This window comes from Poecilia latipinna, unplaced genomic scaffold, assembly GCF_001443285.1.
Source record: "Poecilia latipinna isolate Pla-1442-1.1 unplaced genomic scaffold, P_latipinna-1.0 Scaffold804, whole genome shotgun sequence".
NCBI lineage: Eukaryota > Metazoa > Chordata > Actinopteri > Cyprinodontiformes > Poeciliidae > Poecilia > Poecilia latipinna.
This window is the reverse complement of record NW_015113420.1, coordinates 99,124-113,583: the sequence shown is the minus strand read 5'-3', so window position 1 is coordinate 113,583 and position 14,460 is coordinate 99,124. Positions and strand designations below refer to the sequence as shown.

The following is a 14,460-nucleotide window of genomic DNA, read 5'->3' as shown; positions in this document are numbered from 1 at the left end:
ATTATGGGGCTCGCTATGACTCCCCTTCTGATCCTGTTACGTGTTGCTATTTTACTGTAAAGACTTTTATTAAAAAGAGAAGACATCTGGGTTTTGATTAGATATAAATCTTGTTAAAACAAGTTTTAAAATCTTGTCGTATTGAGGGTATTTTCTCATTTAAACGAGACACTGCTCCTGAATTTATTTCCAGCTCTCGCAGTTAAACGCATCCGTCAAAAAAAATCCCTTATTTAAGCCTAGTTATCTCTTTAAAAAAAAAAAAAAAAAAAAAAAAAAATTTTTAACACTTAGTGTGTTCTTTCAGTTACTTACTGAGAAACCAGTTAGAAAATACTGCTGTCAAAGAGAGAAATTTTTTCCACCTTCGTAGTTATGGTTTGGTACTTCATCCATAATGCAGCAGGAGTCCTCACCACAGTCAAGCATCACATCACACAGAAAAGTTAAACCAAACGTATCAGCCTGACAGAAGGCTTGACTTCACACAGGACCTTCCTTGCAGGATGAACCAATGAGCAACACAGGCGGCATTTTAACTCCCAGCTCTGTTGTCCTTATTTCGTTTCCACTTTAAGGTTTTAAAATGCTGAGTCTGTCAGCTTTTCGCGGCTCTTCAAAGACAACATCTCCCTGACAGAGCTGTGTGGGAGAGGAGCGCCAGCTCAGAGCGCTCGGCATAGGTGGCATCAGACGAGTGGCGCCCGTCTGCCAGCAGGGAGGGGACAGGCAACATAAAGCCACTGTTTTCTGCACTTTGTTAGAGATTTCTCTGAGTCCCTTCTTCCTCAGTTGGTTGTGGGAAGTCGAAGCTCAGCTGTGTCACACCTACACAGCGGCAGAAGCTGTTATCTTTGTTCTCGCAGTCTTCTGCTATTTTTGTTGCCTCTGCCAGTATTTTCCTGTGCAGGGCGTCTCACACACACCACCACCATATTGCAGTGCATGTGTTTGTGTGTCCTCTGAGCCTGTGAAACAAAAAACACACACAACAATGTGCAGGAATAAGGGAGGAGAGAAAACGGCTCCGCTAAACACAGAGAAGGCACAAAAAAGAAGGGATTTAGGGAGCAGAGGTAAAAGCTGCCAAACTCATTATTTTTCAGCCAGCAAGCTGCAGTTTTGTGACTCTCGCAGATTCTCTTCCCCGGGGAACCTCATTAAACTGGGAGTTAGATTTCAAATGCCCGTTAATAGTTATTATTCCATGTTGGCTGGGATTTTTATCGTTCAGTCGCTGCACCTCGCAGGCACCTCGGTCAGACGCCGTTTCATTAATTTCTTGGTGGATGACTCCTCTTCATGTGCACTGCTTCCGTTCCACCGTTTCACCTCCTCTGTGCTCAAACCTCCTTTCTGCTTGAACTGACAACCATTTACTTCACATTACCACCCTCCCTCTCCTTTGTCCTCCCATCACCTGCCTTTCTCTCCCTTTCAGAACCTCTCCTTTCTCTCTCTTTTTCATCACTTCTCATTTTAGTCACCTCATTCCGAAGATTCCTACCTCTCATTCACCACAAAGTCAAAGATACTGCGCTGACTTTAGTGTGGAGGTAAGTGGGAAGGAGGGAAGCATGCATAAGGAGATGGTGCAGCAATGTGAATCTCACCTGCTTTCATTTATTTGACCTCTTCAAAGCCTTTTACTGCATTACGGTGTGGTCAAAAGAGCGGTGAGCACTCCTCCTCCCGTACGCCAGCAGGGAATAGTTCTCACCACTGAATTGGTTTATAGCTGCTGGCAGCACTCCAAAGATTTTAAACAGGCTTTTGATTTGCATGGGCTTGTGTCTCTGTGTCAGGCGCACCTTGTGGGATTCATTAACTGCACAACAACATCCAAACACTTATACACTTATAGGAAACTGAAGTTGTTACCGCTTCAATAGGCGATTGTGTTGTTGTTGTCAATCAGCAATGATTTGGTAATTAATTATATCTGCCTTGCAAAGGTAAAAAAACATTTTCCTTTTTCTCGAAACGAAAGTGCACTTAATAGTTCTAGGACAGTGTAATGAATCTTATGATACCGTTCATACTTTTATTTAAAGAAAATGTTTGAAAACACAACGTATCATTTTCATTTCACTTGTGCTACTTTCCTTTGATTTATCACATCATAAAATTCAGATAAAATTCTATATTAGTGGTTGTAACATAAAAAAGCACAAACTAAAACTGCTTGTTTGCTCTGTTTATACATTTCAGATTATTTATGCTGCTTGTCTTCCTGTGTGTGCAACCAGAACCAATCACATAAACACACCAAAAATTGTGTTGACAGTTCAAATTTCATGTTGTTTATGTATGTGATAAGGATGAATTTTTACGAGGAACACGCTGCCCTATTATGCAGCAAGCGGTAAATAAGGCTCCCTCTGCCAGATGAAATAATGTCCAGAACCATAAAACCCGTCCAACATGAGATATCAGTTCTGCCGCTCTGTGGATATTTAGGTTTTTCATAGGTTTTTTTGCATATTACTTCAACATTTTGTATGCATTAAAAGATAAGAATCTGAATATGAATGTATACAAGAAAAATCCATGGCTTTCAAATATGCACGCATAGAAATAGATGATATATATATATATATATATATGTTTTTTATATTTGCTTTTTTCCTCTTCAGTAGTTTTAGCCCAATAACAGCTGATTCATCACAATTACTTCCTGACTGGACGGCCATCCTGAGCTGACAAATCTGCAGAGCATTACCCAATAAAAGGTGGTAATGGGAAACCACCCACTGCTCCACTCGGCCTCCATTTCGGCACTCCGCAAATTCACTCATTCCTATAATATCGTTCCTCATCGGCAGCCTAATGATGATTTATAGCCCATTCAGGGTAGCGAGTGCGTTGTGTGGAGCTGGGATGGCTTGCGCTGCTCAGCAAGACCGGAGTTTTAGCCCCAAGGTGAGAACAGTTCATTTCAGCCTGCAGAGCAGAGAGCTCAGACCAGAGAGCAAACAGTCAGAGGGAAGCAGATGGAGCTGCAGCCATTCCCATCACCTCCCCGCCTCTTCGAATCTGTCTGAGCGGACAGAGTTGTATGTCTTCAATTGACCTTAGCTTTAAAAATTGATGGCTGTTGTGAGGAAGCTCACCTCGCTGCTGGGGGAAGCGTATGGGGTGTTTTAATTGGGCTCAACTGAGACATACCATGAAGACACGAGGCTACAGGTCAATACTGACACCGAGGTCCATTTTGTGCTTTTATTGTTGTTGTCCTTAAACAGGTTCAGAACAGAGCTCACTGACAAGATATCTAAGACAATGACAATGAGTTGTTATTATTACACCAAATAAATCATAATTCTGGACGTGTTTCTCTGAGTTTGGTTCAGATTATCTGATGCAGCAATAACACCGAAAAGTCTTCAGTAGATTACTCTGTTAACCAGCCGCAAAACAAACATGTGCACAATAAGGCTTTTTATCTTAAAAGATTAGAGGATTTGAGCTTTTTCCACAATGTTTTGATAGAGCTCTAATGTCCTATGAAATCCAATTTGTATTAGCAAAAAGATAAATGTGAATTTGTTAGCTATAAGTCTCTACTCCTGCCAAGACACATTCGGATATTGCTCCCAATGAGACCATTTCCCTCCCTCTGTTTGGTATGGATTAAACAAAGCAGACATCGTGTGCTAATTATCAGCTTTATAGGTTTTGGCAGAGAATTGAATAAGTGTCTGAAAAGTCTTAATTGTTCCTTTTAGTTTTTTTTTTTTGTTTTGTTTTTTTAATGTGCAGATTAAGCAATATTTCCCAATATTTGTTTTGGCTGAGGAAATGTGCTCGCTGGGACTCCAAACTAATAAGTTCTTGGTAGAAGAATGGATTTTTTTTTTTTTTTTTTGTCTTTTGTGCAAGTGAAATCTTACATGCAATGAAAGTCGGGTCTAATTCTATGTCATTAGCTGCTGATTTTCTTCCTGACTGCCAGTTGGTGGTTATTGTTCAGGCAGTACGTGGGTGGGCAAAAGGAGGTGTTGGTATTATCCAAGGCTGGTAATTTATGTCTCCAGCTGCTGTCTCTGTCTCCCCAGGTGGACATCTTGATTTCTCAGCAGTGCATCTAATTAGGGGGAGAAAAACACATGTCCAAGGGAGATGCATTCGGTGAAAGGACACATTTTCTCAAGCAGATGTGGAGACATAAATTAACCATCTTTACAAAAAAAAAAAAAAACTATAATAGAAAACCTCCAATAAGTGCTGATGAGAGCAGTCTGTCTGTTACAGTATACTACTCTGACATTATTTTATCAAGATCCCCAACATACCCCTGTAATAAAGGCCACTGATGAAATGTTTGGTCTGAGCCTGTGGAGGCAGACAGATCCTCATCTGGAGACGAGGTAGATCAGAAGTGGTGCAGCTAACGATCAGAGAGTGACAGGAACATCTGGGTGATGGCACGGTGCTGTTGTATTTCAGTTCATAATTATAGAAGATCTTCCATTTCCTGCATTCAATGGTCTTTTTTCAAATGAATCAGATGGAGGGATGGTCTATTCTGAATGGATCAGGGTTCAACATCTTTATTTTAGCAGCGGATGCAAGCGGGCTTAGTGGGAAGCTCAGTGATGATGAAGGTCGAGGGGTTACAAATGTTTTACAGCTCTGGAAAATCCTGATTTGGGATGTTTTTTTATTACTGGAAAAAAAAAATATGAATCACCATTTCTTGGAAAGAACAAATAACTATGTGATGATATTTAACTTGGTGATTTGGAGTTCAGTCAGTTGAGGATGTGGGAAGACACGGGATGAAAGTCACTTTGTCTTCCCACATAAGATAAACCATCTAAACATATATATTAACTTTAAATGTTTGAGGATCTGGATTAGGATTGGAAGGAAAATTTGAATGAGTGTTGGAAATAGGGTTGGATTTCGGGTTTGCATGAGGGTTGCAAAGACCCTCAGTGCTTTCTTAGCGACCAGAAAAACCCATGTTTTTTTTTTTTTCTGAAGACTGAGCATAATGCAAGCAAAAACCTGAAGAAGGATTGTACCTCCCTGAATAAACAGAAGTAGTTGAAGGATATGACTGCATCTCACCATTTGGATGGCAGTTCTAGCTGAAGGTTTGTGGAAGTAGTTAGCCATGAAAGAGCGCAAAGTTTTTAGCAGAATTTTTCAGAAATCATGGGATTTTTCGTTCACTTCAAAGGGACCCAAAAAGCTGAATATTTCATAAACTGTAGAAGATATAAATAACAAAGTACAAAGGCAGAATGTCCTGAATGAGCAGAATATGGTAAAAGTTTAATGGTTGAAATAGCACAAAGTATGCAGAAATAGTTAAGTGGTGAAAAGTGTATAGGGGAAAAAATGTGAAGGATCTCAAGAGTGTGAATGCCTACAGCTCTCGGCTTATTCTCACGCTAACAAGAGGATGAGCTGAAATGCACAGAACACGGAAATAAGAAAAGCTAAACAAAGAAAAATAACTAACATGACATGACTGAGCCTTTATATAACAGCAGTAATAGTCTGCAATCATGCACTAAATATTTAGGTTTGGTTCTGTTGTTGAAGAGAATCATAAGTGTTTGCTGGTGTTCAGGATGTGATGCTCTTCTGCTGACCTGGTAAATAAAGGTTACTTTATAAATGTTGACCAGGCTGCAGCTCTGTTGGTCATATAGGAAAAAAAAACAACAAAGAAGAGACCTTGGAGTTTATTTTCAAAGCTATGTGCCCTTTCTTAAAGATTTTTGAAAGAAATTCAAAGGAAGATGTTTTGTTAGCGCGCAGGCTGCTCCTGTGTGAGGTAAGACATCTGCTGGCTGAAATGAAAAGCTGTTTGTTTTCTGACATCGAGTCAGACCTGCTAAATACTGGCATTAAGCTTCGTCAAGATTATAGAGCATTTTCAGATGTATTCCTTCATAAAGAAAAGAAAGCATCAGGGGTGGAGATGAAAATACATCATTTCATTCCTGCATCTCTTTATGCAGTTTATAATGTGTCTTTGATGAACATTGATGTTTCTCTTTAAAATGTGTTTTTAGAGATTGAAAAGATACAGTTGAAGAGCAAATTCTTCAAGTTTGTACAGAAATGTTTTAATGATTATAAAGCATGTTCAACTAAGTAATCACAGCAGATGTTACCAAAAATAATTATCGATACTCTAAAGACAAAGCACTTACGACAGTAGTTCAACAAAACAATTGGTTTTGTTATGAGGAGTTTTGAAGACTCTCTGATAACTTGGTCAAAAACTGGTGATTTAATGAATTAATCACTGCTGCATCAAACTGTGTGCAACAATGAATGACTCGACTATTTTGGAAGATTCTCAAAATGACATTTTTGCAGTTGTGTTTGTTTTCTCCCAAACGTGAGGAGCAGTATACGCCACAGTGATTCACCAGAACAGACAAAATTCACAGTTAGTGCGAACACAGATAAAACCAGGAGGGATCAGCACAATGCATATCTGAGAGAACTTGCATAATGGCCAGAAGAAGCGCTTTGACAGAATGCTGTAATGTTACCATCAAATTACTGGGAGCAAAGAAGCAGCATGCAGCAGAGCCAAATTATCACATATTGTTCAGAGTTTGCAGATGCATGCAAACCCACAAGTGAGAGGAAAACGTGTTTGAGGCAAGAACCAAAACACAAAACCTAGCATAGAAATACTTAATATAAAATTGACTAAACTATATATATTTATACTGTGTTTCAACCAATCTGGTCTGATGTGCTTTTGTGTGATGAAACATGTGTAACTGAGGTAAGAAATATTTACCTGGAAACATGATAGTATGAGCTTTACTTGTAATGATTTTCTTTCAGATTTGGCTCTTGATTCTGGTTCAGCTTTTTCAAAACTTCATTTTTTCCCCCCCCATCTGTTGAAGTCAATCATATGAGTGGACTCACTGACTCAGAGGAGGAATATCCTCTTTAGCCACAGGTTTCTTGCAGGTAATTTATGTACGGGGTTCTCTGGTTTCCACCAGCTGTGTAAAAAACTGCATGACAGATTAATTGGTGTCTCTACATTGCACTTAAGAGTGAGCGTATGTTGAATAGTTGTGTGTCTCTGTGTTTCCCTTGTCTATTACTTTGATGTACTGGCAACTTGTCCAGGATTTCCCTGCCTCTTGTGCATTTGACTGATATAAATAGGCACCAGTCCTCCATGAAGACAAGCAGATATAGATAATAGATGGACGAGCTCTACAAGCTGGCATTAAATTATGTGTTTACACATTTGAGATCCACTGTTTCTCTTCAAAAACTTTGCTCAAATGCTGGACTTCTCTGGTGGGAATTGCCTGTAAAAATATGCCGTTTTGTTGTGATTTCTTAAATTATCACAAACTTGCAGCTCAGTCCATTATCTGCTAGATTTAAAAAGAAAAACTCTGCACCACATTCTGCCAAAGTTATCAATAGTTTATTGATCTTCAGTTAAGGCAATCCATTACAAAGCATTTCACAAACCACAGTATGACGACAGTATTGTGTCCAACACTTGGTTTGGAAATAGTTTAGTTTTTTTTTTCAGCATGCAAGTCAGAGATCAAAAGAGGTATGTAAACAACCTGGGTTAAAACAGGAGCAGTGGCAAGAAGAACCCATTCAGTATGTTTCTGATAGGAAAAGAATGGAAACAAAGCTCAGAGATGCAACATGCCGGAAGAGGCCGTCATGCCTGAACGGCGCCCTCTGTCACAAATAAAGTCAGTGGGAGATGCGATAATCAGGTGAAATGAAGAGAAACCACCAAACTTCCTGCCACTTTGGCACAAACATGCACACTGTCTACAGAGGCTAAAGTTCAACAACTGAACACGTTGGCACTGGACGTTCCTCATACAGGGCTTATGTACATAATTAGAGTTCAGCCTCTAAGACCAGCTAAAAAGAAATAGCAAATAAAATCAACTTCCGCGAAGGAAAATAAATTGCTCTGCTGCTGAAAAATATAACTCAGAACTGCTTAATGTTTCACAATTGCATAAGAGTGATTATTGTGTCCTTGGTAGTTTTTTTCTTTTCTGATTTCCCTGTGAGTATCATTGGCCTTAGGGAAAAGAAGAAAACCCTTTTATATTCTTACAAGAGGTGCTCATAAATAAATACAACATTTAATCCTACTTAAACTGATTTGGTGTCATAATGAATGCATTATTTCCCTCTGAAAGCGCACCACCTCTGCTTCAAATGCTTTTGCTGTCTTTTCTCCGTTTTGTCACAGACTACGACCTGCATAATGATGCTCATTTCTTTGCTTCATGCTGCTAAATGATCTTCGCATTGTGAAAAATGAAGAGTCTGACTGAAAAAAAAAAAAAAAAAAACATTGTATGCAAATAAGCTGTCAACATTCAAACTGTTAAATGATGACAATCTGCTGTTTTATTTCAGAAGTATAAATCAGTTTTATTTTGTACTAAATGGCTTCTGCAGAGGTATACCGTTATTTATAACTTGTTATGTAACTTGGCAGCCTTGTCTGAGATCAGAAGAAGTGGTTACGTTTGCAGCAGATTAAACTCTTTGTCTTCTGACGGTAAAATGTAAAAACAAGAAAAAAAGGTTCTGAGCTAACCCTAAGAAGTTTAGTGCCTCTGGTCTGAGTTTCTGTGGACTCATCAGACTCTTTCAGCTCTCTGAGAGCGCTTAGAGCAGCAGGAGTTAAAAAAACAGCAAATGGCAAGGAAAGATCATTGCATAAACATACAAAAAAAACTGACTCATTCTGTGATGAAGCAACAAACCTGTGTAAACATTGGTTCTCCACTGTCATTCAATAATACTTTAAATCACAATAAGACGAAAAATAAATCAATCAACAAAGTAGAAACCCAAGCAAATATCCTAATAAAACCTATGAATGCTGTTTCTGTCCTAAAGGTGATTAATGTAAATAGCCACGGTTAAATTGTAAACAGTTCTTGGTTTTAAAAAGTGTACAGCAAGGCTTAGCAACTACTCCAAAGAACATTAGTGACAAGCTCAAGGTATAAAATATACAGAACATCGATGGAGACAGAGTGATTCAACAGCTGCCACTGCGACAGTCCTAATCTGGAGGTTTTATCATTTCCAACTATTTCAATGTATCCACGTAAAACACTAGGTGAACTTAATTTGGATATGTTTTTAAAACGGTAGGCACGTCTAGGTCAAGATATCGAGTGACAGGGAGAAAGTGAACTGAAAGATGATGCCATCAACAAAGATGTATCGACAACTGTCCAAAGTCTTAAACTCATAACAAAAATTAACTATTGTTATTGGCAACCCTGTAAAAGTAAAACTTGATACACGAATTGCTTTTCTGGTGCGTCTGCATAATCTCACAGTAAAGAATTTGGAAAAATCCAACTTTTTAAAAGGTAAAAAACAAAAACAAAAACAACCCAGTGACAATTTCTGCCACATCAGACCCTATAAAAACCGTCAGTAAAGTACCTAAACTTTCCCATATTCACACATTAGATGGTGCAGTCATTAAAGTTTTATTGTCCAACACAAACAGTGAAAATAATTATATAGATGGTTAAGGAAAAAAAGTATTTCAGGTTTAATAATGAATGGTGCTGCTAAGAATCCATATTAGCAATTGATCAACAATCAAAAACCGTCACTACTTCAGGTCAGTTTGGAGTAAAATAACAGAGAAATGTGTGTGGAAAAGAAGCTCATGGCCACGGCTGAGTATGGTGGAGGATCTGTTGTGCTAAGGGATCGTTTCTCTTCCACAACCACTTAGAAACTTGTAAAGCATGAAGGGCATTGAGGAAAGTTTCATCATTTCAGGTTTTGGCCAAATTGGCCAAATTAACACCAGATAAAGTGAAGCCTTCTTAGTGCAGGACACTCTTGTAAAAAAGAGTTTTTATCCTGGTTAATTGAAGGTAGATTAAACCTAAACCATATTTCCAATGGGATTCAGTCACTCCTCTTAATGTTTTAATGTGAGATAAAAGGTTGGATTTCTGAACATCTTTAATGTGAGATCATGCTACAGCAGTGAAAGATTAATTCATGCTTCTTACAGGCTTTTTACACAACTAAAGGCTAAATAAAACAGTGTTAGCTTTAAATGGTGTCTGTGGTTGTTGGGGGAAAAACACACATGGAGAAAAATACACATGTAGATATGGACAAAACACTGGATCCAGACTGAGTACAGTCAAGTTTTAGCTCAACTCAAGTCATTCAGTAATTGTTGTATTTGTTAGATATTTGGGGAAAAAAAGTGCATATGAATGCATTTCAATTTCTGGTCAATGATTTCTGATTGCTGAGACCTCCTTCAAAGAAATGTAAATACATTTAAGGAAGAAATTATGGGAGCAAGTTGACATCAGAGTATAAAATCTGAAGGATCCTTCAAATTTGCCAAACAAAATTCCAGATAACGACATGCACTAGCAACAAATACAATGGAAATAAATAAATAAATAGTAAGATGGCAAAAGAGTTTGAGTACAATTATTTCTTTGCATACAGATAATGTATGAGGATGTGCCAGGAATTACGCAGTCATTCTTATGTAAACATCCTGCTCAATATGGTAAGTAAAATATAGTTTAATATATAAGAATATTCAGCATTATGCATACCTAAATAATAAATTTGTCTAAAATACTAGAAGAGAATATTAAAGCTGTGGTAAGATGTGATCTGCCATCCTTCAAATGATTTTCATTCTGGTTTGAGTTTTCAAAGTGAACATATTTAACTTAATAATATGAGGACTTTGTGCTTTTGTTTTGACACTAATTAGTGCATTCTGTTTATATAAAGATTAGAAATGCATATAAGACATGAAAAATCTGTATGGCGGTAGACTATGTTACAGCTTGCAGTCAAAAAATTTCCCATGAGCGAAAATGATTCCTACGTTGTTAGATTTGTGTCCGATGCTTCTATGTTACAGGCTTTATCAAAGTAGAAATGGTCGTAGAAATGATAGTTTTCCTTATGCTGGTCACAAAATATAAGATGGAAAACTACAGGATATATATTTCTATATGACTTCAATACCCCAACCCAATAAAATCTCTGCGAAACAATAAATTATTTCTGCAATAAATCAATAAATAAAAACTGGTATTCATAACAGGATCCCTAGATTAACACATGAACTCCAAAAAGGTACCACAAACAAAATACAAACTGGTACATCCTAATATGTGTACGCCTTCAGAAAGGCCTCGCTCTACAGGTTTCCGTCACATCACCACTTTGACAGGTTTGACAGCAAACATCTAAAGCTTCCCTTTACATCGTTCTCCTCTCGGTGCTCTGAGAGAAAAAATAAAACCCTCCGATTACCAACCCGTTCCTCTACAGCCGTCTCTCTGCTCTGGCTCTTCATAGAGTTTTGTTGTGTGTGTGTTTCACTGGGGTAAAAGTGCCTGCAAATCATTCCCACTTTCTCCTCACAAGGATCGTTTGCATTAATGTGAAACCTGCCCCGGCCAAGGCGGTGCCGATGTCAGAGGCGGGGATCAAACAGACTCCGTCTCGGGCTGCTTGCAGGAGGAGTACGGTGGGGGGACGGGGTTGGGCTTAATGGCTCTGCTCTTCATGTAGGAGATCAGCTGGTCCGGGATCTCAGCCAGAACGTCTTTGGCCAGCCGGGCCATGCTGAGGACGTGGTTACCTGTGCGGTCCATGTAGTCTCTGAATGGTACGAACTGTGACACATGAGACAATAAATCATCTTTTTTTATATGAAATATTAATATAAATAATAATATTAAATAAAAGCTCCTTCCAGCAGGCCACGTCTTTCTGTACCTATTAGAACCTCACGATACTGAATCGTGAATGAAAAGACAAAGATAATTGCCTAAATTATTTCCATCTCAGGGCAACAGAGTCCCACAGGACAAAATACCAAACACACACTCACTCAAACCCAAGAGCAATTTAGAGTAACCAGTTCATTTTTGGACTCTGGGGAGGAACCTGGAGAAAACTCTCAGAACAAGCCAAGGCCAGGATTTCAACCCAGAACCTTATTGCTGCAAGGCAACACTGCTTGCTACTGCCTCATGGTATGTTTCATGCAGCATAATTCATAAGAGTATGAATCCATTATGTTTTTAGGTTTTACACAATTTGGACTCAAATTAATCTTAGACTAAAATGATTCGAATCCTCTTTTATCACCTCTTCCTGTGTCCAAACACTAGTGAAGCTGTGGTTTGCTGCTGAGGATGAGAGAAGTGAGTTTGAGACAAATTAAACATTTGGTTAAGAAAAACACTCAAAACCTAAATTTCAAATAGTTTAAATGACTTTTTTTTCTGAATCGTTTTCAAGCTTTTCGTTTGAAATCTCAAAATTCTATCAACTGGAAACATGCGAGACGTTTTTACGACTTACTGCATTAGTATATTTAGTGAATGTTGCATTTTTTTAATGCGGCTATATGAAAATTTTAACCTTAAATATAGGAGTTTAATAAATAAAAGGAAACACAATACAACATCCTGTTGCCCAAAAAAGAACGCAAGGTAAACTGGGCACAAATGAACTCCTGTAAATGCACACATACTGCAAAACAAACAAATTTGTAGATTTTACTTTATTTTTTTTTCTATGAAAAAGGAAAACTAAAAACAAATGCAATACTTTTGGGATTTTTAAAAAACATTTTTAAGTATTAGAGGGAATCAACATGAAACATTTCTTACCTGCACAATGTCTCTCTCTGCCAACTTTCCTCGTGATGAGATTCTGACATCATCACCATCCAGCTCAACCATTGCTACAGAGACAAACATATCTTAATCACATAATCCCAACTGAGATGTGGTGCTAAATGGATACACATTTGTTTTGTTGAATGAGTCGTCAAGAAAGTCAAAATTATGTTTACACTGAAAACGATGATTCTTGTAGAAAACACTTATCCTTCTGATAGCTCAGAAGTCCATTACAGAGCCAACACAAAGTCGCACAAAAACAATATTTTCCTTTTTTTTTTTTTTATTTGTTTGTTTTCTCACCATCAAACTCTGCTTGGCCAACTCCGACAATGATGATAGACATCGGGAGCTTTGCAGCCTGTCATAAAAACAAAAGAATCATCATCAGTCAGTCTTTGTATTAGGAGGAGATACATTAACAAGTATGTAATTTTCAACTGGAGAACATCCATTTCACATCTCATTATGTCGCGTCGCATTGTGGGGAAACATTATTCAGTTTGATTCATGCAAAATCCTGCTGAACATTTTAACTAACAGCCATACACAGTGTTTAATTTACATGCCGTGCTGCTAACGTCAGCGAAGCTATTTAAAGCTGCAGCGCGCAACCGGCGCACTTTTATTATGTTCAGTTCGACCAAGTTTATTTGGCTTTTCAACATCAGTGTTTTACAGAGTTTACAAGTTTTGAATAGATTTCTTCTATAACTCTCATCCATCCATCCATTTAAAGCTCGTCTTAAAACCCATCTATTTTACTTAGCTTTCAACACCAGTGGGATTTAGTTTTAAATTGTATGTTTTTGTTTTTAAACTGTTTTGAAATTACTTTTATTATGTTGTGTTCTTAAATTGTACATCACTTTGTATCAACTGTGGTTGTTTTAAAGTGCTTTATAAATAAAGTTGGTATGGTATGGTATGGTATCCATCCATTCATCCATCCATCCATCCATCCATCCATCCATCCATCTAAATGAAAAGCAACATAACCTCAAAGTAACAACTCCAGATGAGTTGATGTTCAAATCCTAAACAAACATCTACAGCATTTATATACGTTTTATCCAACGCTCATTTCACCAGGAAGTCCCTTGAAATAGCAGCTCGTTTTAAGGGAGATGTGGCAAAAAGGCAGACTAGTGGAACATACAAAAATAAATAAATAAGTTAAGCTGATAGATTCTCAGTCATCCAGGACAGGACAGGTGCTAGAAGGCATCTGAGCTTCTTCCCTTGTTTCTTGGAGATGTTTTGTCTTTCTTACAGCACTTAGGATTGTCCTGTCCTGGTGGATTGAGCGTCTGCACCAGGGTGTCGCTGTACACACTTTGGGAAAAACACCTCAGGAAAGATCAAATCAGAAGTGAGGCAGGCTTTTGGATGCAAGAATAAGAGAAAAATACTGACACAAAATGGAGGCATAATTCTAACGTTGCAAGTATAAAGTGTGTGTGTGAGAGTAGCCATTAAAAAAAACCCTACACATACCACTTTATCTGACATACCTCATTTGTTATGCTATAGAAATGCACCACAGTCTGCTTTATAAAACACCCAATGATGCCTGTATGTTCAACTCCAGCCTAAACAAAAATGCAATCTTAACATAGAAGATTAATGCGGATCATATTCTGAGCTGTGGTGCAGAGCTACATGCACTTAAACCGCAGCACTGATGTTCAAAATATGAAAGCACTGGCATGAATGAATGATATGTGCTTGTGGTAAAAATGCATTTGCA

At 38.1% G+C, this 14,460-nt stretch overlaps 1 protein-coding gene across 2 annotated transcripts in view; it reads right to left on the bottom strand.

The window, feature by feature from the left end:
• Positions 1-9,323: 9,323 nt before the first annotated feature.
• The window catches only part of LOC106956280 (copine-5-like), a 92,062-nt gene continuing 86,925 nt past the window's right edge, over positions 9,324-14,460 (bottom strand). For both annotated transcript variants that reach the window (XM_015047024.1, XM_015047025.1), the window contains 3 exons: positions 13,014-13,071; positions 12,699-12,772; positions 9,324-11,693 (listed from right to left, as the gene is read on the bottom strand). In XM_015047024.1, coding sequence (XP_014902510.1) covers positions 11,505-11,693; positions 12,699-12,772; positions 13,014-13,071 — 321 coding nt within the window. In that variant the 3' untranslated portion in view covers positions 9,324-11,504. The remainder of the gene's footprint in view (positions 11,694-12,698; positions 12,773-13,013; positions 13,072-14,460) is intronic.